Below are 24582 nucleotides of genomic sequence, written 5' to 3' on the forward strand. Positions count from 1 at the left end.
CTGTCTCCTTCCCCTTTTCCCAAGACCCAGTAGGGAGTTTTTCAAAATGGGTTATGAATAAATTAGTGTGTCATGAAATTAGTTTAATGGGTTGCAACCAACATTTTAAAAAAGTGAAATAGAAAAATGTGTATCAGTGCGTTTCACATAGGAAAGGTAGGAATTGCAAAAGCTTCGTTGGTGTGTGTTTGTAGATGGTATTTATTCTCCAGACAAACACAAGCGTGACGGGTTGCTAACATAATTACTCTGGGACCAAAGATGTAATCTGGGGTTGTTTCTGGCCTTCCAGGACACATAGTCACATATATATTTGTACTCAGTGAGGATATAAAATGTATTACAGACATTTTGATGGTTTCCTAGCCGTGCCCTGGCTTCTGTTCTCCCATTCTCCCAATGTGTTATCCACACAACTTCACAGACTCTCTCTGAAATGTGAATCTTGCCATGCTGGGTCTTTGCTCAGAACTTTTCAAGAAAGCCTATGACCTACAGGGTTACGTTAGCTGTCATAGAAGGCCTTTAAAAATCCAGTATCCTCCATCCTTACCTCTTCCTCCCCAACCTCCAGCCCAGCTGACTATCCAGGGTTTCCATCAGTGCACCATCTACATGCCTTTACTCTTGCCTGTCTTCTGTCTGGAAAGCTCCCTCTTTTTTCCCCCTAAAGCAGAGCAATCACTAACTTTCCAAAGCCAGCTCAAGCATCACCCCATGAATGGCCCAAATCAGGCACCTTCCCTTGGTGTCACATCTTTATAACACAAATTCGTATTAGTCCATGGGTCATCCATCTCCCCACAATGTTTACATGGCCCTCCCTCCCCGTAAAACAAGGTGATCCCATACTTTTGTAAATGTTTATATATTTGTGTAAGAATACAAACCTCAGTGATAATGATGGTTATCTTTGGATGGTAGGTTTACTAATGATGTTAATTTCTAAAATTTCTGCAGAGAATTTCCATCATTTTAGCCTTAAAAAGGAAGGAAATTCTGACATATTCTACAATGTGAATGAACCTTGAGGACATTAAGCTAAGTAAAATAAGCCAGTCACAAAAGACAAATACTGTATGATTCCACTTATATGAAATTCTTTTATTTTTATTTTTCTCGCTGTGTTGCCTGGGCTAGAATGCTATGGCATCAGCCTAGCTCATAGCAACCTTAAACTCCTGGGCTCAAGCAATCCTCCTGCCTCAGCCTCCTGAGTAGCTGGGGCTATAGACGTGTGCTACCATGCCTGGCTAATTTTTTCTATTTTTAGTAGAGACTGGGTCTCACTCCTGCTCAGGCTGGTGTCAACCTCCTGAGCTCAAGCAATCCTCCTACCTCAGCCTCCCAGAGTGCCAGGATGAGAGGTGTGAGCCATCACGCCCAGCCATGAGACTCTTAACAGTAGTCAAAATCATAGAGACAGGCCAGGCGCGATGTCAAGCCTGTAATCTTAGTACTTTGGGAGGCCCAGGTGGGAATATTGCTTGAAGCCAGGAGTTTTAGACCAGCCTGGAAAACATGGCATTTCTAAGAAGTAAGGAAAAAGACAGACATGGTGGCACACACGTGTAGTCCCAGCTACCTGGGAGGCTGAGGCAGGAAGATGGCTTGAGCCTGGGAGTTTGATGCTGCAATGAACTATGATCGTGCCACTGTACTCCAGTCTGGGTCACAGACCAAGACCTGTCTCTTAAAAGAAAATCATAGAGACAGAAAGCAGAATGGTGTTGCCAGGAGCTGGGTGGAGGAGGAATGTGGAATTATTATTTAGTTGGTACAGAGTTTCGGCTTTGCAAGATGGAGAGAGTGCTGGAGATGGATTGTGGTAAGGTTTGAACAACAATATGAGTGTAATTAATACCACTGAACTGTATACTTTAAATTGGTAAATCATGTGTATTTTACCTCAATAGAAAAAAATGACAAAGTAATTTAATCCATAAACATCTTCTCCTCTGGTAACATTTGCTAATCATAGCCAATTTAAAGTTTCATTTGCACAACAGAGGATATAGTTGCTTTAAAAAAAAGAAAAGAGTTTCTTTTGACAGCCTTGTAATTGGCTCAAAAATCAAAATCTAGTACTTGTACAAAATCCAAGACTTATACTAGAGTCTAAATACATTTGGATCCTATGGCCTTAGGGTAAGTAGGAACCTGAAGTAACTTCTAATTTTCAGCCCAGTTTTATCTTGCTCAATTGTCTGGGGAACCTCAAACCTTGAATTTGGTTGCGATAATCCTAGATTGCTGATATTGCAGGTGCTTTGCAGAAAAAAACCAAAGAGATTCTCTGAAGGAAGGTATCCTCATCCAAGGACTCAAATTATTTCTCCAAATAATTTTTCAAGTATAATAACCAGCATTATTGTAAGGACCAGGAAAAACAAAAGACATTGGAAACAGACATACAAAGACTTAAGGCCGGGCGCAGTGGCTCACGCCTGTAATCCTAGCACTCTGGGAGGCTGAGGCAGGCGGATTGCTCAAGGTCAGGAGTTCGAAACCAGCCTGAGCAAGATCGAGACCCCGCCTCTACAAAAAATAGAAAGAAATTAATTGGCCAACTAATATATATAGAAAAAATTAGCCAGACATGGTGGCGCATGCCTGTAGTCCCAGCTACTTGGGAGGCTGAGGCAGAAGGATTGATTGATCCCAGGAGTTTGAGGTTGCTGTGAGCTAGATTGACACCACGGCACTCTAGCCCAGGCAACAGAGTGAGACTCTGTCTCAAAAAAAAAAAAATAAGGATAGAATATTACATTGAGATAATACTGATCATCCTTGAATGCTTAGGAAAGACCTACTTGGTCATGATGTGTTATTCTTATGGTACATTGCTACATTTCACTTAGGATATTTGCATTTAAGCTCACGAGACTGGTTCACAGTTTTCATTGATTGTACTACTTTTGCCTGATTTCAGAATTAGAGATTACTTAGTGCTTTAGTCTGAATATGTCTTCCAAAATTCATGTGTTAGAAACAATCCCCAATGCAACAGTGTTGGGAGCTGGGCCTAATGGGAGGTGTTTAGGTCATGAGGGTTCTGCCTTAATGAATGGATTGATGCCACTATAAAAAGGGCTTGTGGGAGTGGGTTCATTCTTTTTTGCTGTTCTGCCATGTGAGGACACAGCATTAATCTCTTTTGCCATTTTGCCCTCTGCCATGTGAGGACGCAGCAAGAAGGTCCTCACCAGACACCAGATGTTGGCAACTTGATCTTGGACTTCCCAGCCTCGAGAACTGTGAGAAATAAAGTTCAATTGTTTATAAATTATCCAGCTGGTGGTATTCTATTATAGCAGCACAAATGGACTAAGACACATGCCATCAGAGAGTAATTAGGAAGATTTCCATCATTTTTTCCTGTTCCGTTGTCTTTCTTTGTTCATATAATGTAAGTGAATGCTCTCATGATAAAGTTAAGGTGTAGTTAAGATGTAAAAATTCTCTTCTAAAGTGTTGGCTGGGTGTGGTGGCTCACACCTGTAATCCTAGCACTCTGGGAGTCCGAGGTGGGCGGATTGCTCAAGGTCAGGAGTTCGAAACCAGCCGGAGCAAGAGTGAGACCCCATCTCTACTATAAATAGAAAGAAACTAATTGGCCAACTAATATATATAGAAAAAATTAGCCGGGCATGGTGGCGCATGCCTGTAGTCCCAGCTACTCGGGAGGCTGAGGCAGGAGGATCGATTGAGCCCAGAAGTTTGAGGTTGCTGTGAACTAGGCTGACGCCTTGGCACTCACTCTAGCCTGGGCAACAAAGTGAGACTCTGTCTCAACAACAACAAAAAAAGTGTTGAGCTGGTAAAATTTTTAGTATTTTCAAATTATTCTATGGTCATTGGTCTATTTAGTTCTCTTTTTTCAAACAATTTTGTTTATTTTTAAAATTTTTTTTGTTTTTCTCAGCATGATCAATTAAGAACAATGTTGTTAATTTATGTTACCCTAAAAATAATCCATTTTTTTTCTCTTTGTCACCTGGGCTAGAGTTCTGTAGTGTCAGCCTAGCTCACAGCAACCTCAAACTCCTGGGCTCAAGCGATCCTCCTGCCTCAGCCTCCTGAGTAGCTGGGACTACAGGCACATGCCAGGACTCCTGGCTCATTTTTCTATTTTTAGTAGAGACGGGGTCTCACTGTTGCTCAGTTTGGTTTTAAACTCCTGACCTCAAGTCATCCTCCTGCCTCTGCCTCCCAGAGTGCTAGATTACAGGTGTGAGCCACCGTGCCCAACCTGTTTTTTATATGTGTTGAGATAAAATTTGGTAGTTTATAGTTTTTTATCTCCTCCCTATGTAGTTATGTGCGTAGTTAGAGGTTGTAACTTTTATCAACATGGTATATTCCTCTTAGCCCTCTTAATGCTTTTCACCTTAAGTAATATTCCTACTTTTTTGGTGGTGGTGATGTTAACATTTGCCTATATTATATTTTTCTAAACCTTTATTTCTTTATTTTCAAATTCTTATGTCAGTTCTTTTGAGCTATGTCTGAATAATATTGTGTTGTTTATATATGCCACATTGTGTTTATTCATTATTCGTTCATTAGATATTTGGTTTGATGTGATAGCATATTTATATGCTTGTAATTATTATTCATGTTTCAATTTATAACTATCATAGCTATTATATATATATTTATAACATCTTATTTTGTACTTTTTTTTTTTTTAAGAGATAAGGTCTCTCTGTGTTGCCCTGGGTATAGTGGCTATTCACAGGTATGATCATAGTGAACTATAGCCTAGAACTCCTGGGCTCAAGCAATACTTCTGCTTCAACCTCCTGATTAGCTGGCAGCCCAGGCATACACCACGGTGCCTGGCTCATGATTATAATTACTGTGTGTTTCAATTTATAACTATCATTTTGTGTTTTTTATTGTGCCACCTGTTTTATGTTAATTTTTCTCTTGCCTGCTTTTGGATATATTTGGTATTTTTCTCATTCCTCCCCCCACTTCCAGTTTAGTTTAGAAATTAGGGTTAGGGCTATAAGACTTTGAGTGGTTATTCTAAAAATTACAGTATGCTTTTTTTCCCCCTCGATTGCTCTCTCTTAAGAAAAGAATAATAAAAATAAATACGACTATTTTAAAAGCCTGAATTGTTGCATTTGTCTACTTCTCTGATGTAAATACTGCCCTCTTTGCTAATTTCAAGCTACTATTACTGAATGCGGAGTTGGGAAAAAATGTGCAGAAATGGCTTGCAAGCTGCTGTAAGCTGGCTTTACACCACTTATACCCCTGATAAATTAAAGAGTCTTAGAATACTTTAACTCCATTCACTGCCTTCTGAACATTATGCTATTTTTTTTTTTTTAAGATAGGGCCTCTCTGTTTGTCACCCAGGCTAGAGATCATAGCTTACTGCAACCTCAACCTTCTGGGCTCAAGTGATCTTTCTGCCTCAGCCTTCCAAGTAGTTAGGGCTACAGGTGCACACCACCACACTTGGCTAATTTTTAAATTGTTTGTAGAGACAAGGTCTCACTGTGTTGCCCAGGCTGGTCTTGAATTCCTGGCCTGAAGTGATTCTCTTGTCTCAGCCTCCCAATGTGCTAGGATTACAGGCATGAGCCACTGTGCCCAGCCTATTATGTTATTGTTGACATGTATTTTAACCCTCTGTCCCTCTGTATCAGTTTTCTATTACTAGCATACCAAATTAAGCTTATTGGCTAGAAACATCACAAATTTATTATCTTCCAGTTTTGTAGGTTAGAAGTATAATACCGATTTCATTGGGCTAAAATCAAGGTTGTTAGGGCTGTATTCTTTTCTAGAGGCCATAGGGGACTATCTGTTTCCTTGGTTTTTTGAGCTTCTAGAAGCCACCTCTATTACTTGGCTGTGGCTCCTTCCTCTATCTTCAAATCCAGCAACAGTGAGTCAAGTCTTCCTGATACTCCACAACTCTGACTTTTTCCTTCTGCCTTCCCTTTTCACCTTTAAGGATCCATGTGATGACATGATGTATTTCTATGTGTTTTCTTCTAAGAGTTTTATGGTTTTAGCTGTTATATTTATGTTGTTGATCCATTATGAGTTAATTATTGTATATGATATAAGGTAGGGATCCAACTTATTTTGTATGTGGAAATCCAGCTTTCCCAGCACCATCTGTTAGAGAGACTATTTGTTCCTTTTGAGTGGACTTGGCATTCTTGTCAAAAATCAATTGATCAGGCTGGGCGCGGTGCTCACGCCTGTAATCCTAGCACTCTGGGAGGCTGAGGTGGGCAGATTGCTCGAGGTCAGGAGTTCGAAACCAGCCTGAGCAGGAGCGAGACCCTGTCTCTACTATAAATAGAAAGAAATTAATTGGCCAACTAATATATATAGAAGAAATTAGCCGGGCATGGTGGCGCATGCCTGTAGTCCCAGCTACTCTGGAGGCTGAGGCAGCAGGATTGCTTGAACCAAGGAGTTTGAGGTTGCTATGAGCTAAGCTAGGCTGACACCATGGCACTCATTCTAGCCTGGGCAATAAAGCGAGACTCTGTCTCCAAAAAAAAAAAAAAAATTAATTGATCAAAGATAATTTTATTTCTGGACACTCAATTCTGTTCCATTGGTGTATATGGCATATGTGTATATGACATACCGTTTTGATTACCGTAGCTTTGAATTAAATTTTTTTTTCTTTGAGACAGAGTCTTGCTCTGTTGTCCATGCTAGAGTGCCGTGGCGTCAGCCTAGTTTACAGCAACCTCAGACTCCTGGGCTCAAGCAATTCTCCTGCCATGGCCTCCCAAATACTTGGGCTAAAGATACACACCACCACGCCTGGCTAATTTTTTCGATTTTTAGTAGAGATGGGATCTCAGTCTTGCTAAAGCTGGTCTTGAAAAGCGATCCTCCTGCCTTGGCATCCCAGAGTACTAGGATTATAGGTATGAGCCACCTTGCCTGGCCTGTATTAAATTTTGAAATTGGTAAATGCAAGTCCTTTAATTTTGTTCTTCTTATCCAGATTGTTTTGGTGCTAGGTGTGGTGGCTCATGTCTGTAATCCCAGCACTTTGGTAGGCTGAGGTGGGAGGATCACTTGAGACCGGGAGTTTTGAGACCAGCCTGGGCAACATGGTTGGATCCCACCTCTACAGGAAAGTGTTTTTTCTTTCTTTCTTTTTTTTCCCAAGCTATTAGACAAAACTACAGGAAAACTTTTAAAAATATTCCTCGTTAGTATAGTAGTAAAGAGAAATGTAATTAAAGAAATTGAAAAATGTTTTAAACAGAAAATAATAAAAATATTAGCTGGGCATGGTGGCATGCAGCTGTAGTCCTAGCTACTTGGTAGGCTGAGGTGGGAGGATCACTTGAGCCCAGAAATTTGAGTCTTCAGTGAGCTATGATTGGACCACTACACCCCAGTCTAGGTGACAGAGTGAGACCCTGTCTCTTTTTTTTTCTTTTCTTTCCTTTTTTACCTCACATGAGATGACAGCTGAAGACCCTGTCTCTTAAAAAAGAAACACAACATTGCTTGGGGGCCCTTTATAATTCCATATGAATTTGAAGCTTTTCTCTTTCTGCAAAAAAGGGTATTGGAAGTTTGATAGAGATTATGTTGAATATGTAGATTGCTTTGGGCAGTATTGATATCTTAATGATATTAAGTCTTCTATTCCATAAACACAGTATGTCTTTCCATTCATTTAGGTCTTTTTAATTTCTTTCAGCAATGTTTTATAGTTTTCAGTATATGTGTCTTTAATCTCCGTAGATAAATTTATTTCTAGGTATTTTATTCTTTTAGATGCTATGGAATTTCTTTTTTAATATCCTTTTCTAATAATTCTTTACAGATGTGTAAAAAAACAACTTAATTTTTTTTGTTGATGTACCCTACAACATTGGTGAATTTATTAGCTCTAGTAGCTTTCTTGTGGATTCTTTAGGATTTTCTACATATAGGATCATGCCATCTGCAAATAGAGTTTTATATAGGTCATTAAATATGCAATGCCCAATTTTGAATCAAAAGTATAGTGTATTATATCTTAAACAAGAAGCAGTACAATTAGTCAAAGTATGTGTCTAAACTGTCGACACAGTTTTGGCATCTTAACGGTTGCTTGTTTATACCAGCAGCAAAGACGCCTGGAGAGCAAGTGGTAATGAAATCGAGAAAGGTGCTTTCCACAGCTTGTTGAGAATTGAGTATTTTTCCTGGGAAGAAGTGGTCCAAAGCCTGGAAGAAATGGTAGTCAGTTGGTGCAAGGTCTGGTGAATATGGTGGATGACAGAGAGTTTCTAAGTCCAGCTGCTGTAGTTTGAGCAGCATTGTTTGTGTGACATGTGGTTGAGTGTTGTCTTGCAAGACTATTAGGCTGTTTCTACTGACCAGTCTTGGCTGCTTAATCACAAGCATCCTGATCATTTCATCCAATTGACTGCAGTAGACATCCACTGTAATCCAGGCGTCCTCAAACTACGGCCCGCAGGCCACATGCGGGTGTTTTTGCCTGTTTGTTTTTTTACTTCAAAATAAGACATGTACAGTGTGCATAGGAATTAGTTCATAGTTTTTTTTAAACTATCGTCCAGCCCTCCAACGCTCTGAGGGACAGTGAACTGGCCCCCTGTTTTAAAAGTTTGAGGACCCCTGACTGTAATCAATTGACCAGGTTGCATGATGCTATAGTGAATAATGCCAGCCCTGGACCACCAAACAGATACCATTAGCTTTCTTTGATGAATATTCAGTTTTAGACTGTGTTTCAGTACTTCATCTTTGTCTAACCATAAAGATGAAATGCTGAATGTTTGTGATGTCAAAAGAATCCATTTTTCATCACACATAACAATATGGTGTAGAAATGGTTCACCTTTATGTTGTGACAGTAAAGAAAGGCAAGCTTCAAAACAATTTCTCTTTTGACACTCGTTTAATTCACGTAGTACCCATCTATCCATCTTTACCTTGCCAATTTGTGAGTTTTGTTTTGTTTTGTTTTTTTGAGACAGCGTCTCAGTCTGTCGCCCAGGCTAGAGTGCCCATGGCATCAGCTGAGCTCACAGCAACCTCAAACTCCTGGGCTCAAGCAATCCTACTGCCTCAGCCTCCTGAGTAGCTGGGACTACAGGCACGTGACACAATGCCTGGCTAATTTTTCTGTTCTTAGTAGAGACAGGGTCTTGCTCTTCCTCAGTTTGGTCTCAAAATCCTGAGCTCAAGTGATCCTACCTTGTTGACTTGTTTCAAATAGTCCAATATTGTGGGAATAGTAACGTCCAACCTTGCTGCTAATTCACGAGTAAATTGAGATGGATTTGTTTCCAGTACAGCATTCAGCTCATTATTATCCACCTTGGTCTCAGGTTGCCCACGTAGCTCATTTTCAAGATTAAAATCACCAGAATGGAACTTCTCAAACCGTTGAGGTACTGTGTGTTCATTAGCTAAATCCTTCCCAAACACTTCATTGATATTGCAAGCTGTCTGCGCTACATTGGTTCCATGAAGAAACTCATATTTGAAAATCACATTTTTGACTTATACATGGTTTCACAAAAATTTCTCTAAAAAAAAAGTGAAAGGTAATCACAGCCAAAATGTGCGTTTGAAAGGCTGAGGATCAGCTGAGCAGGGTGGCTCACATTTGTAATCCTAGCATTCTGGGTGGCCGAGGTGAGAGGATCACTTGAGCTCAGGCTCAAGTGATCGAGACCAGCCTTAGCGAGAGTGCGACCCCATCTCTACTAAAAATAGAAAAAATTAGCCAGGTGTGGGGATGTGTGCCTTTAGTCCCAGGTACTTGGGAGGCTGAGGCAGGAGGATTGCTTAAGCCCAGGAGTTTGAGGTTGCTGTGAGCTAGGCTGACACCATGGCACTCTACTCAGGGCAACAGAGTGAGACTCTGTCTCAAAAAATAAACCGCCAGGGACAGTGGCTCATGCCTGTAATCCTAGCTCTCTGGGGGGCCGAGGCGGGCGGATTGCTCGAGGTCAGGAGTTCAAAACCAGCCTGAACAAGAGTGAGACCCTGTCTCTACTATAAATAGGAAGAAATTAATTGGCCAACTAATATATATAGAAAAAAAATTAGCTAGGCATGGTGGCGCATGCCTGTAGTCTCAGCTACTTAGGAGGCTGAGGCAGCAGGATCACTTGAGCCCAGGAGTTTGAGGTTGCTGTGAGCTAGGCTGACACCATGGCACTCTACTCAGGGCAACAGAGTGAGACTCTGTCTCAAAAAATAAACCGCCAGGGACAGTGGCTCATGCCTGTAATCCTAGCTCTCTGGGAGGCCGAGGCGGGCGGATTGCTCGAGGTCAGGAGTTCAAAACCAGCCTGAACAAGAGTGAGACCCTGTCTCTACTATAAATAGGAAGAAATTAATTGGCCAACTAATATATATAGGAAAAAAATTAGCTAGGCATGGTGGCACATGCCTGTAGTCTCAGCTACTTAGGAGGCTGAGGCAGCAGGATTACTTGAGCCCAGGAGTTTGAGGTTGCTGTGAGCCAGGCTGATGTCATGGCACTCACTCCAGCCTGGGCAACAAAGCAAGACTCTGTCTCAAAAAAAAAAGAAAGAAAGAAATGTTAGAGATACCAACTGTCAAACTTAGTACTTAAGGAAGCTGAACATTTCATACTTAATAACCTAATACTTCTGCCATCCCAATATCTAAGCCTTTTATCGTTTTTTGATTAACTTTTTTTTTTTTTTTTTGAGATGGGGGTCTTGATATTTTTCCCAGGCTGGGCTCAAACTTGTGATCCTCCTGCCTCAACCTCCTGAATAGGTGGGAATACAAGTGTGTACCACTGTTGCTGCCTATTTTACTTTTATTGGTCTAATTGCTTTTGGTAGAATGTCCAGTACTATGTTGAATGGAAATGTCAAAAGCAAGCATCCTTTTCTTGTTCCTGATCTTAGGAGGAAAACTTTTATTCTTTCACCATGGAATATGATGTTAATAATATGATGTGGGTTTTTCATAAATGCCCTTTATCATGTTTAGCAAGTTTTCTTTTATTACTAGTTTGTTGAATATTTTTATCATGAAAGTATGTTGAATTTTATCAAGTGCTGTTCTGCAACAATTGAAATAATCATGTGGCTTTTTTCTCTCATTTAATTAATGTGGTATTTTACATGTATTGATTTTTTTTTTTTTTTTTTTTTATGTTGAACCACCCTGACATTCCTCGGATCAGTCCTGCTTGGTCATGGTGTATAATACTTTTTTTTTTTTGAGACAGAGTCTCACTTTGTTGCCCAGGCTAGAGTGAGTGCCGTAGCGTCAGCCTAGCTCACAGCAACCTCAAACTCCTGGGCTCAAGCGATCCTCCTGCCTCAGTCTCCCGAGTAGCTGGGACTACAGGCATGCACCACCATGCCCAGCTAATTTTTGTATATATTTTTAGTTGGCCAATTAATTTCTTTCCATTTATATTAGAGACGGGGTCTCGCTCTTGCTCAGGCTGGTTTAGAACTCCTGAACTCGAGCAGTCCGCCCGCCCTGGCCTCCCAGAGTGCTAGGAGTACAGGCGTGAGCCACCGCGCCCAGCCTATTTATACTTTTAATATGTTGTTGGATTCAGTTTGCTGGTGTTTTTTTTTGTTGAGGATTTTTCAGTAGGGATATTGGTCAGTAGGTTTACTTTCTTGTAGTGTCTTTGCTTGGCTTCGGTGTCAAAGTAACAGAAACAAAGTTGTTTTTTATTTGTTGTACTGTGTTCAAATACACTTAACATAAAATTTATCATTCTAACCATCCTAACCCACGTGCATAATTCAGTGGTACGGGTTGAGTATTGTTAATCCAAACATTTGAAATCTGAAATGCTCCAAAAACTGAAACTTTCTGAGCCCTGACAAGATGCTCAAAGGAAATGCTGATTGGAGCATTTTGGATTTCAGATTTTTGGATTAAAGATGCTGAACCAGTAAGTATAATGTAAATATAAGACTATAACAAGTTCCAAAATCTGAAAAATTCCAAAATCCAACTGAAATTTTATATCCTTTGACCAACATTCCTCTATGAGACTCAACTCCTGGTAACCACCATCTACTCTCTACTTCTGAGTTAAGCTTTCTTAGATATCTCATAAAAGTGAGGTCATATGGTATTTGTGTTTATGTGCCTGGCTTATTTCACTTAACATAATGTCCTCTAGGTTCATCCATGTTGTGGGGGAGATTTCCTTCTTTTTCAGGCTGAATAGTATTCCATTGTGTATGTGTACCACATTTTCTTTATCTATTCATACGTTGAAGGATACTTAGGCTGATCCCATACCTTGGCTATTGTGAATAATGCTGCAGTGAACATGGGAGTGCAGATACCTTTTTGACATATTGGTTTCATTTCCTTTAGATATATACCCAGAAGTTGGATTTCTGAGTCATATGGTAATTCTATTTTTAATTTTTTGAGGAAATTTCCTGCTATCTTCCATAATAGCTATACTAATTTATATTCCCACCAATAGCATGCAAGTATTCTTTTTTCTCCACATCCCTGCCAGCATTTATTGTTCATCATTTTGATAATAGCCATTATAACAGGTGTTCGGTAATATCTTACTGTGGTTTTAATTTGTAGTTCTCTGATTATTTGTGATGCTGAGCATTTTTTCATATACCTGTTGACCATTTGTATGTCTTCTTTTGAGAAATGTCTATTCTGGGGTCCCTTGCACATTTTTAACAAGATCTTTGTTGCTTAATTATTTTTATTTCTATAAAATTGGTAGTAATGTCCCCATTTTCATTTCTTATTTAAGTAATTTGAATCTTCTCTCTTTTTCTTCTTTTTTTGGAGACAGAGTCTCACTCTGTTGCCCAGACTAGAGTGCAGTGCCATCAGCCTACCTCACAGCAACCTCAAACTCTTGGGCTTAAGCAATCCTCTTGCCTCAGGCTCCTAAGTAGCTGGGACTACAGGCATGTGCCACCATGCCCAGCTAATTTTTTATCTATATATTTTTAGTTGTCCAACTAATTTCTTTCTATTTTTTTTTTTTTTTTTAATTTAGTAGAGACGGGGTCTGGCTCTTGCTCAGGCTGGTCTCAAATTCCTGACCTTGAGCCATCCTCCTACCTCAGCCTCCCAAAGTGCTAGGATTACAAGCATGAGCCACTGTGCCCGGCCTCCTTTTTTTCATTGTTTTTTTCTTTCTTTTTTGAGAGACAGGGTCTTGCTTTGTTGCTCAGACTTGGTGACCATAGCTCCCTGCAGCCTAGAACTCCTAGGCTCAAATGATCCTCCCACCTCAACCTCCTAAGTAGCTGGAACTACAGGTGCATGCCAACAGGCCTGTCTAATTTTCTTTTCTTTTTTTGAGACAGGGTCTTGGTCTGTTTCCTAGGCTAGAGTGCAATGGCATCATCATAGATCACTGCAATTTCAAACCCCTGGGCTCAAGCGATCCTCCTGCCTCAGCCTCCCAAGTAGCTAGGACTATAGGCATGCATCACCACACCCAGTTAATTTTTTTCTGTTTTTAGTAGACATGGGGGTCTCACTGTTTCTGAGGCTGGTCTTGAACTCGTGACCTCAAACAATACTCCCGCCTCATTCTCCCAAAGTGCTAGGATCACAGGCTTGAGCCACCACGTCCAGCCGCTGCCATTTTAAAAATGGCTTTTTTTTTCTTGAGTGCTTGGTTGCTGTAGACCTTTGACTTTTCCAGAGCTCCTACAAACTTGGTTCACACAGCTTCTAGAGTTTTTCTCCATGTTTCTGTGGGGAAAGGAGAGTTGGGAGCTTCATAGTCTGCTAGTTTAGCAAAATACTGGTTTTTAACCGGACAAATTGGCAATGATATTTTAAAAATGGTAAAATTTATTGCTTTATGTATGGCTTAAAATAAAAAAATAAATAAATAAAAATTGTAAAATTTATAGTGTTTTGGAAACCTGGAATATCATTTAGTGTTGGCGATGGAAACCTGGAATATCATTTAGTGTTGGCGATTTTGCTGGAAGGGCAATCTGTGTATGTGTATATATATAGGTGTGTGTTTATATTAAGTTTGTAAATGTGTATCTGTATATATTAATAAATGTACAGATATATATGTGTATATGTATGTTTACTATATATATGTATATGTGTATATGTTTTTCTGTGTATATATATATACAGATTATATATGTATCAGAAAAGCCTTAAGGCCAGATGCGGTGGCTCATGCCTGTAATCCTAGCAGTCTGGGAGGCTGAGTTGGGCGGATCATTTGAGCTCAGGAGTTTGAGACAGCCTGAGCAAGAGTAAGAACCCATCTCTACTAAAAAAAATAGAAAGAAATTACCTGAAATAATTTATCCTTTTTTTTTTTAAAGAAAAGCCTTAAAATATTGATAAACTACTGATCTAGAAATTCAACTCTTTGAAATTTGGCTTAAGGAAATAATCATGGATGATTATGCGGCATTTTGGGTATAGTATTTATTGCCCACATTCCTTATAATAATGAAATTATAGGGGCCAAGGCTCTTGGCCCCCTGAAGGTTCACTAAAAAATCAATTTATAAGAGGTTGATTAATGGGAGAAAAGGCATACAAACTTACTTAACATATATACATAGGGAGAATCACAGAGTGATTACCTCTCCCGAGGAGTTTGAAGCTTATATACTGCTTGGCAAAACAGGTTATGAAGGGGTAGAAGAGGAATTCCGTTGAGGGAATATAAAGGATGAGTATGAAGAATGAATGGATAGGGGAACAGAGATTAACTTGTAAATAGTTCTGACTGTGAAAGGGTCAGTCTGGTGTGCTTACATTCTTTCTTACAGAAAGAAAAAACAATTGTTCTCCTTGGTGGGTCTGGACCTTAGGCAGATAAAGGAACTTCAGCTTCTTTGGGAGGGGTCGTTGGGGAGGAAAGTCAGAGAGACCCTGAGGCTTTTTCAATTCAGTATGTCAAACCTCCATACTTTGGAGCAGGGGTCCCTTAAACAGGGGGCCAGTTCACTGTCCCTCAGACTGTTGGAGGGCCAGACTATAGTTTAAAAAAAACTATGTTCCACAGATGTAGCCAATCTAAAAAAAAAAAAAAAAAAAAAACCACAACTATGAACAAATTCCTATGCACACTGCACATATCTTATTTTGAAGTAAAAAGCAAACGGGCAAAAAACACCCACATGTGGCCTGCGGGCCATAATTTGAGGACTCCTGCTTTGGAGTATCAGTTTCTGACCTCCAACATTCCCTGTCTGAAACATTCTTAGAAGTGTTACACACTAAAAGCTGAGTTGGTGGCTATGAAGCCAAAAAGTGAGCTGATAGCTGAGTGGCAAAGTATCCCATCAAACCACTCTCTCATTTCTGGGACTATGCAAGTCCCATTATTATTATTGTTTTTATTTCAGCATATTATGGAGGTACAAATGTTAAGGTTACTTATATTGCCCATGCCCCCCCACTCCCTGCAAGTTCCATTAAATAGCTGTGTCTCGTTTCAGGAGATGACACTTTAAAAAGCAAAGGTTAATGTTTAGAACATTCGTGGCTCACACCTGTAATCCTAGCATTCTGGGAGGCCAAGGTGGGAGAATTGCTTGACTTCAGAGTTTGAGACCCTATTTCTACTAAAAATAGAAAACCTTAGCCAGGCATGGTGGCAAGCGCCTGTAGTCCCAGATACTCGATAGGCTGAGGCAGTAGGATTGCTTGAGCCCAGGAGACTGTGTCTCAAAAAAACACAAAGATGTTTATTTTATTTATTAATTTATTTTGAGACAGAGTCTCACTCTTTTGCCCAGGCTAGAGTGCCATGGCATCAGCCTAGCTCACAGCAACCTCAAACTCCTGGGCTCAAGCGATCCTCCTGCCTCAGCCTCCTGAGTAGCTGGGACTACAGGCGCTTGCCACCATGCCCGGCTAAGTTTCCTATATATTTTTAGTTGGCCAATTAATTTCTTTCTATTTTTAGTAGAGACTGTCTTGCTTTTGCTCTGGCTGGTCTCAAATTCCTGATCTTGAGTGATCCGCCCACCTCAGCCTCCCAGAGGGCTAGGATTACAGGTGTGAGCCACCACGCCTGGCCTTAAGCTGTTTTTAGATTGGCTTTGCTGCAACTTTTCTAATTAGGAATCTCATATTAGACTTTCAAAAGCCTCGAGGCTAGCCAAACGAAGGATTTATGTCTGCCTGTGGATACCTGTACAAATTGGGTGAATTCCTTTTATCTTGAGGTCTCAAAATAACTTGAGGTTCTTGGGCCTATCAAAAAGTGACAGTCTTTACTTATTACAGGTCAAGAACCTTATAAAGTTTGACTCTTTCTTATCTTGTCCCTTGAAAAAAAAAAGAACCTTATAAAAGAACTGCTAAACATGGTACCAAGACAGTCTTTCCAAGGGGCATTTTATCAGTTTTATAAAGTCAACCTCAATTCCACAAAGAAGTCTGATCATATCTTTAAATATGCCATTGCAGTCAAAGCCTTGATAAATAACCAATGCATGCTACAAAGGAAAACAGATTCTTTTTTTTTTTTTTTTTTTTTTTTTTTTTTTTTTTTTAGGATAACACGGCTACAGCTAAGGAAAACAGATTCTTATTGAATTTATAGAGAATTTATTTTGCCATAAATTAATACTTGCCTGTAATCCTAGCACTCTGGGAGGCTGAGGCAGGAGGATCACTTGAGCTCAGGAGTTCGAAACCAGACTGAGCAAAAGCGAGACCCCGTCTCTACTAAAAAAATAGAAATAAATTAATTTGCCAACTAAAAGTATATAGAAAATTAGCCAGGCATGGTGGTGCATGCCTGTAGTCCCAGGTACTCAGGAGGCTGAGGCAGGAGGATTGCTTGAGCCCAGGAGTTTGAGGTTGCTGTGAGCTAGGCTGATGCCATGGCACTCTAGCCCGGGCAACAGAGTGAGACGCTGTCTCAGAAAAAAAGAATACTCACAAATAGTTTCAAAATTCTGGAGAAATTAGGCAGAAAGAAAGATAAATGCTTCAATTTTTCTTTCTTTTCTTTTTCTTTTTTTTTTTTTACAAAACTATACCCAATTTGTTGTAAGCTATAAAAATACTGGCAGCAATATTTATATCCAACAATAGGGCTTGGTTAAAAATATGTGCTGGTCTACCATACAGTGGAATGCTAAAATTCAAGTTAAAGAAGGAAATTTGATTTCAGTGAACTTATATTACTTATTTTAAAAAATCAGCAAAGCTGTTTTAAAAAATGATCTAACCTCCCTCACTCTGGTGGCAATCATTACTGCCTTGAATCAAGCCATTTATAATTGCCCTCTCCCCAAACTCTTCCTCATCCTGGTCTTTACGGATTTGTACTTATTTGGGGGTCTCACAAGTCCCCATGGCTTTACTTAATCAGCCCCCATTTACAGGGCATTAATTATCTTCTGAATTCAGGGGTGTTAATTGTGGAATTCCATTTTACTGAAGAGGACAAGGAGGCTCAGAAGCATTGCATGGATTCTCCTGACAGGGAAAGAGACCATGGACCAGGCAATTTATTAATTGCTTTACAAATATTAACTCATTTCATCTTCACAGAGAGGAAAGGACTTATTTTTAGCCCTATTTTTTGAAATGAGGAACTGTGGTCCTGGAAAGGTTCTATTTTGCCGCGGCTCCCAGAACTGATAATCGGTGGAGCCGATTCCAACCCAGGTATTCAGGGTCCAGAGCTAAGGGTTTAATCACTGCTTTGCTGTCTCGTATTCTTATTAGTAGGAAAAATTACAAAATAATGATGACTAATGATATTTAATTTAACTCCAAAAAATGTTATCAACAATGGCTTACATTGCCCAGAGCTTTTTTTTATTGTTTCCGCTTACAAGAGATCATTCATTTCTGAAAACTCATTTTGCAGAGATTAGGAACTGGGACTCAAAAATTTACCTGCCCAAGTACTCATAGCTGTGAAACCCCACTGCAGGAATTCACCACTCATTATTTTTGCTTAATAATACAATATATAAGGAATAATAAAAGTGCCTCACATTCCTTTGGGCTTCATAATGTGATTTTTGCAGAGTACCCGGCTCAGGCCAGCAATTCGTCCAACACTGCATCGCACGTTAAGAAGTAGGAAAGTTATTGTTTTGCTTAATAATAACAACGCCTTACACCCGACTGCTAAAGAAAAGGATTTTCTTACGGAAATTAAACTCCAAAAGCTGAGAGGTGTGGACTTCAGTGAGGCCCTGGGCTTTTCGTGGCCCTGGGGCAGATTATCCCGCTGGTTTGGCACCGCGGGCGCCGCCCGGCGAGTTCCGGCCTCCGGGCACCTGGGCAGGTGGGTGGTGGGCGGGCTCCGGCTGCGGGCGGACCCGGGCCGCCCCGCCCCTCCCCGCCCGGGCCGACCCTGGCCGCTCCCAGCGGACCCGGGGCCTATTTATCCCCACTCAGCCCCTGGAGCGCGGGCCGGAGCGCCGCGGGTCGGGCTCGCTGCCGGCCGCCCAGGCCCCTCCCCGGCGCCGAGCCGCGGCCGCGCGGAGGAAGCGGAGGAGGCGGGAGCGGAGACCTCGCCGCGCTCATGGCGTCGCCCGGGTGAGTACCGCCGCGCAGGCCCCGCGCCCCCGCGGCTGCCAGCCCGGCCGGGAGCGGCTCCGGCCTGCGGGCTGCGGCCTCCGAGCTCCCGCCTCGGACGCAGCCCCGGCCTGTCCCGGGGCGTCCCCGCCCGCCAGGCCTGCGGCCCTCTCTCGCCGACCTTGGGCGGACGCGGCCGGGCGGGCATGGGGGGCCGGCGGGGCGCAGGCCAAGGACAGAGGCTGCCCGGGGTGCAGGGGCTGCGGGGTGCGAGGGCCACGGGGATTCAGGGTGGGCGCGAGGCCCCGGGGCACCCGGGGGCAGCAAGAGGTGGAGCCCGGGAAGCGGCAGGGAAACCGGGGTGTGGGTCCGGGGCAACCCACGGAGGCCCAGAGAGGCTTCACTTCGGCGCCTGGCATCTGTATTTCTGGTTTTTAAACTTGCTGGCGTTAGGAGTTGATGCTTGTTTACAGCGTCGTTAAGACGTACCCTGAATGTCCCGGAATGTGAGGACCCGGGGCAGACCCTTTGCTGAGAGCCGCTGTAGCCGCTCTGGGATCTCCTTGGTTAGGGCCGTTGTCCACGGGCCTTCCTTAGGGTGGCGACGCTTGCTCTGATATTACTTCCTTTCAACTTTTTTGGTTTAAAACATATTTTCTTCTAGAAAATGGTGGTGACACTCATAGTTTGTAGTTTTTTAAAAAAATTCTTACTTGGCAAAATAAAACCTTAGCAATTCATTATTACTTTTTTTTTTGGTAATGAAATATGGGAATGACAATTAATCTAACACCTTTATTTTATAGTGGAGGAAAACTAGGCTCAAGGTCATTACTTTAGTTGGTAAAATTCTTTGACTGTTGTCCATCATTTAGAGGGTCTTAGATCTAGTGGCTGTGATAGCAGTTCAAAGTGTGCATCTTTACAGTTTACAAAAGAGTTGAGGGGGGGCGCTGTGGGGTGGATATGGTGGATATTATGATGCCTCTTAAGGTGAGGCCTGAACCAAGCCAGTGTAGTGGGCCTGAATGAAGCAATCTGGATTTGAAGCCTAGCCTGCAGACTCCAGCCAGGTTATGGGTAATTTCCATCCACCTACTGTCTTTCTGGGTTTGGTGGGCATCGGTCATTTCCAGGACCAGGACTTTTTTCATTGCTGGCTGAGTACCCAGTACTTTGAGCTCATAAATAGAATAAGCAAGGGCCTACCCCTGGGAAGGCCAGGCTGATTGACCAGGGGTTCAAGGTCTCTGCATTCCTGCCCCACTTGTCAGGAAAGGGTGGAGCAGAGCCTCCTAGAGGCAGCATGAGAGTGGCTGAGCCTGTGTGGGTCTGCCATGAAGCTTTTTAAAAAATCATGGTGCATTTGGTCCCCAAGCACACTACTTGTAGACATGAGTCAGAGGTGGACTTAATACTGGGCTGGCAGTTCTGTGAGCCAGTAGGACCTAGAGCGCTAGTCTCTGTAGTTGATGACATTTGATATTTGTAGTTCTAACTATTTCTGAGTGACCCCATTACAGTCTGTGGTCTAGAATAATTTTCTGAGGGTATCCATTCCAAAGCTAAAAACATTTAGTATACAAATCATTCAGGAAATAGTGATGTTTCCATCAACAACAGGCCCTACTTATGACAGTGATGCCATAGGATTGTAGTACTGTATTTTTATTGTACCTTTTCTAGGTTTAGATATGTTTAGATACACAAATACTTATACTACTATGTTACTGTTGCCTGTGGTATTCAGGACGGTAACATGCTGTACAGGTTTGTAGCCTAGGAGCGATAGGCTCCATGTAGCCGGAGTGTGCAGTAGGCTCTATGGTTTGTGTAAGTACACTCTGATGTTCCTACAGGGATGAAATCTAATGACATTTCTCAAGAGTGTATCCCTGTCATTAAGTGATGCATGGCTGGTACTTTATTTTGTGGGGAAAACTATGTACTTAGTGTATGAACAAATTTAGGGACAATCCACATCTCCAGACATAACTCCCAAGTTTCCACTCCTTGGGCTTCCCTCATAGACCAGAGTCTAGCCAGCAGACAGTGCTTCCTGATATCTCTGGCCTCTTTCAGTCAGCCAGCTAGCAAACATTAAACCTCCACTAGGTGTTAGGTGTTGTGGGGAGCAAATCCAGAGACAGGACAGTGGTTATTCTGACCAGGCTGTTCATAGGAGTCTCCAAATCCAACGTTCTTTACTAAGTGACACTTTCAGTGAGAGAGTTGGGAAGGAAAAAAAAATGCTGACCATTTTTGATAATCTTACGAATGTGCTAGGCATTGTGCTAAAGGATATGGCAAGAATGAAGGCATTGAAGGAACAAATGTATGAGAAACATGTCACAGCCCAGTGTGTTTGGAGCTAAATGGAGAAAAGGCAAGAGGATGGGGCTGGAGCCAGACCATGGGACCTGGCCTCGTTTGTGGACTCTCTGCTCACCACTTGCTGAAGGGTGTTTTCCAGTGGAGAAATGACACTATCACGTTGGAGCTGTGGGAGAATCCATGTGACAGCAGTGTGGGGGAGGCAGAGAGTACAGAAGGCATGGAGCTCATGCACCTGCTACCGTCTACCCTCTCTTGAATGGGCCTCACTCTACTGCCCCTCTCTGGTCTTTGCCCCTTGCCTAGCTGATGAATTTCCAGATTTTTATTTCAAACTGTGCACTAGATATAGCTCCTCAAGTTTCTTTAGCAAACCTGGGTTACCTGTACAATATATATTTTTCAGGTTTTTCATTGGTAGATAATTTGAAATACACAAAGTATAAGACAATATAGGTCAAGTGTAATCTGGGTTTACATAGACCACCAGTCTCAAAATCTTGGTATATTTTAAAATAGTTGTTATTATCTGAGAGACTTACCGAAACAACGAATGTCCCTTACCATCTGAGTTTGGTGAGCACCCTGGCAGACATTTTCCTTTGCATTTACATATGTTTATTCTTTGCTTCTGTTTTTACATAAATGCTATCGTACTGTTCTGCAGCTTGCTTTATTTGCCCAACAAATGTGCCTTGAAATTCTTTGCATACCAGAACAAGGAAGAGATCTCCCTAAATTTTGACAGTTGTATAATATTCTATAGCATGGCTATATTCCGTTAAGAATGTTTCTGGTTTTCTGTAAGATAATGCTTCCCATCTTTCTTGCTCTGGTTATCTAGAATAGAAACAAAAAATTGGGCCAGGTGTAGTGGCTCACACCTATAATCCCAGCACTTTGGGGAGGCCAAAGTAGGAGGATTGCTTGAGGCCAGGAGAGCAATATAGTGAGACACACCTGCTACCTTGACCCCCAACGTCTACAAAAGTAGAAAAATTAACTGGGTGTGGTGTGTGCATTCCTGTAGTCCCAGCTACTGAAGAGGCTAAGACAAGGAGGATTGCTCACGCCCAGGTCTTTGAGTTTGCAGTGACGTCACTGCATTCTAGCCTGGGCAACAGAGGAGGAGGGGACCCTGTCTTAAGGGGAAAAAAAGGAATTGGACTTTGTGGTCTAAGGGTCTGCCCATTTTTAAATTGATGCTACCAAATTGTCCTCTTAAATGGTTGTGCCGTCTTCCCCTCCACTACCAGATTTTAAGAGTTCTCTGCACATCCCAACACATGATGCCATTAGACTTGAAAAATTTTTGCCTGTCTGATGGAATTGTTGAGTCAAAAAGCAGGATGCTGATGGAAGCTTCATTTACTCAGTCGTTAAAAAACTTCATCCCTCAGAATACAAGTATTGAGTACGAAATTTCTCTGATTTGATGGTTAACATCAAGTTCTAACCACCCATATTCCAGGAGTAACGTTTGATCTCCATAAGTCAACTCATACTCCTTAGCTTTTTGTGTTAGAAAATGTGGTCACTGTGGCACTTAAGTCCTTCCTACCCTAGGCCAGGAGTACTGCAATGAGACCTGCCCTAGGAGGGAGGCGCTCAGGCTGAGGATGGGTAAGAGGGTGCTCAGGTTCTGAGCCTTTAGCTTGCTCAGTAGCTGCTGTGGCTAATGCAGAAGGGACATGGCTTTGCCAGCAGGACTGAGACTGCATTAGCTCTCCCCTCAGGCATCTAGGATTGCCCAGTTAGCCAACAGCCACCCAGAGTGTTCCCCACACTGGGTATAATGGGAGAACTAGCAGGGATGGAATAAGATGGAAGTGTCCCTGGCTCTATAGGGCAGCTTTCCAAACTTCACTTAACAACATGCTCGTGGGTGGCAGAGTGCACCAGGGCTTCACTGGATACACCATATACATGGTGACCTCTTCATGGAAGACACAGAAGAGCCCACCTCTGCAGGGGAGGGCCTCTTACGGAGAACCACAAGTGGCAGGGACTTTCCAGTCCTTGGGAATGTTCTTTTGAATTTAGATCCTGCCCACTTCCAACAAGTGTGTTGTCAGGCCCTGTTAATGCTTTTGCATATATTAAGTTATTCAGTCTTCTCAGCAACTTGTGCAGTAAGTACAGTTATTATTTCCCATCATACCGATGAGGACTTTTAGGTCCAGCTAAGTGGTTTAAGATAAAACTTGATGCAAAATGACCCCATTGAGTTTGGTTGCTGAGGCACAAACAAAAACGCTGGATTCTGTAGTTTTTGTTGTGATCACTGAGCACATGCAACGTCTCCCAGCATCCTCTGGATGAAGCTGAAATAAGGGTGTGCTCACATGGTTTGCAGGAGTAAGACGCTGTAGACAGAGTGGACAGTACCTTCAATTATGGCTTAAGAGATGCCTGAAAATGGGACAAGTTAGATGCAACACTTGGCCTTTAAAGGATTCACAGCAGAGGCTCCAGGAATCCCACCTGCATGCTTGGAGCAGCTTCCCTTCTGTAGGGTCAGATGTGATGGTTTTGTTTTAGGTTCTCTGCATTGTGACTTTATAAAATTGTCAGTTGCTTTATTTTTTAAAAGTAAGTAGTACATGTACATGGTACAAATTTCAAAAGGTATAAAAGGGACCTCCAACCCTGTTCCGAGGGAGAAGCATCCTTAGAGCTCATCCTTCAGGACACATGCAGCACAGAGGGAAAGGCTTATTATTTTTGTTTGTTTTGATTCTTGGCTTTTTCTTATGGATTTATAGATCTTCATAATTTGGCTGGGCGCGGTGGCTCTCACACCTGTAATCCCAGCACTCTGGGAGGCCCAGGCAGGAGGATCGCTCAAGGTCAGGAGTTCGAAACCAGCCTGAGCAAGAGCGAGACCCTGTCTCTACTAAAAAAATAGATAAATAAATTGACCAACTAAAAATATATAGAAAAAATTAGCTGGGCATGGTGGCACATGCTTGTAGTCCCAGCTACTCTGGAGGCTGAGGCTTGCTTGAGCCCAGGAGTTTGAGGTTGCTGTGAGCTAGGCTGACGCCATAGCACTCTAGCCCAGGCAACAGAGTGAGACTCTTGTCTCAAAGAAAAAAAAAAAAAAGAAAAAAATATATAATTTAAGAAGAGGAGTCCTTTGTCATTGTTATTTTTCCTTGGTCATTTTGCCTTTTTTTTTTTAATTTTTAAAAGCCCTTAATATTTTCTTTTAGTGCATTTTTTAAAAAATTTTAGATCCAGTTGGTATTCATTTTGGTGAAAGGAGTAGTAGGGATCTACCTTTTTTTTTCCAGGTTATTGTGATTGAATAATTAATTCCCAGATGCTCGAAGCCACCTGGATCAGTGATGACATTTCCAGCTGTATTTGAACCTATTCCTGGGATCCTTTTACTGATTTCTCTATGTATTCATGAATGAGTACTACAGCCTTAAATTATTATTAATTTAATTATTAAATTATTATGATGTGCTATCATCTGGCAGACTTTGTCCACCTTCATTACTGTTCTTTTTCAAAATTTCCCTGATTCTTATCGTACAAATATTTTCATGGAATCAGCTTATCTGGTTTTGAACCTAAGTTCACTTACAGGTAAATGTAGAGAGAATTGACATAAATTTTTGTAAACCTTTTTTTCCAAAAACAGGATATAACTTTTCATTTGTCCAAGTCTTATATTACTTAGCAATAAAAATTCTTTTCATGTAGGTGTTGCACATTTATTACATATAT

The 24582-nt window shown here is 41.7% G+C and overlaps 1 protein-coding gene across 5 annotated transcripts in view; it reads left to right on the forward strand.

The window, feature by feature from the left end:
• URGCP (upregulator of cell proliferation) overlaps window positions 1-24582 on the forward strand; it is a 42316-nt gene that overhangs the window by 520 nt on the left and 17214 nt on the right. For 2 of the 5 annotated variants that reach the window (XM_012741529.3, XM_012741530.3), the window contains exon 1: window positions 16511-18531. The exons of 2 other annotated variants lie outside the window; for them this stretch is intronic. In XM_012741529.3, the coding sequence (XP_012596983.1) occupies window positions 18518-18531 (14 nt within the window). In that variant the 5' untranslated portion in view covers window positions 16511-18517. Of the gene's footprint in view, window positions 1-16510; window positions 18532-18780; window positions 23694-24582 lie in introns of those variants that run through there. One more of the 5 variants, XM_076006279.1, reaches the window with a different exon arrangement.

The sequence above is a fragment of the Microcebus murinus genome, chromosome 9 (genome assembly GCF_040939455.1).
Source record: "Microcebus murinus isolate Inina chromosome 9, M.murinus_Inina_mat1.0, whole genome shotgun sequence".
Lineage (NCBI taxonomy): Eukaryota > Metazoa > Chordata > Mammalia > Primates > Cheirogaleidae > Microcebus > Microcebus murinus.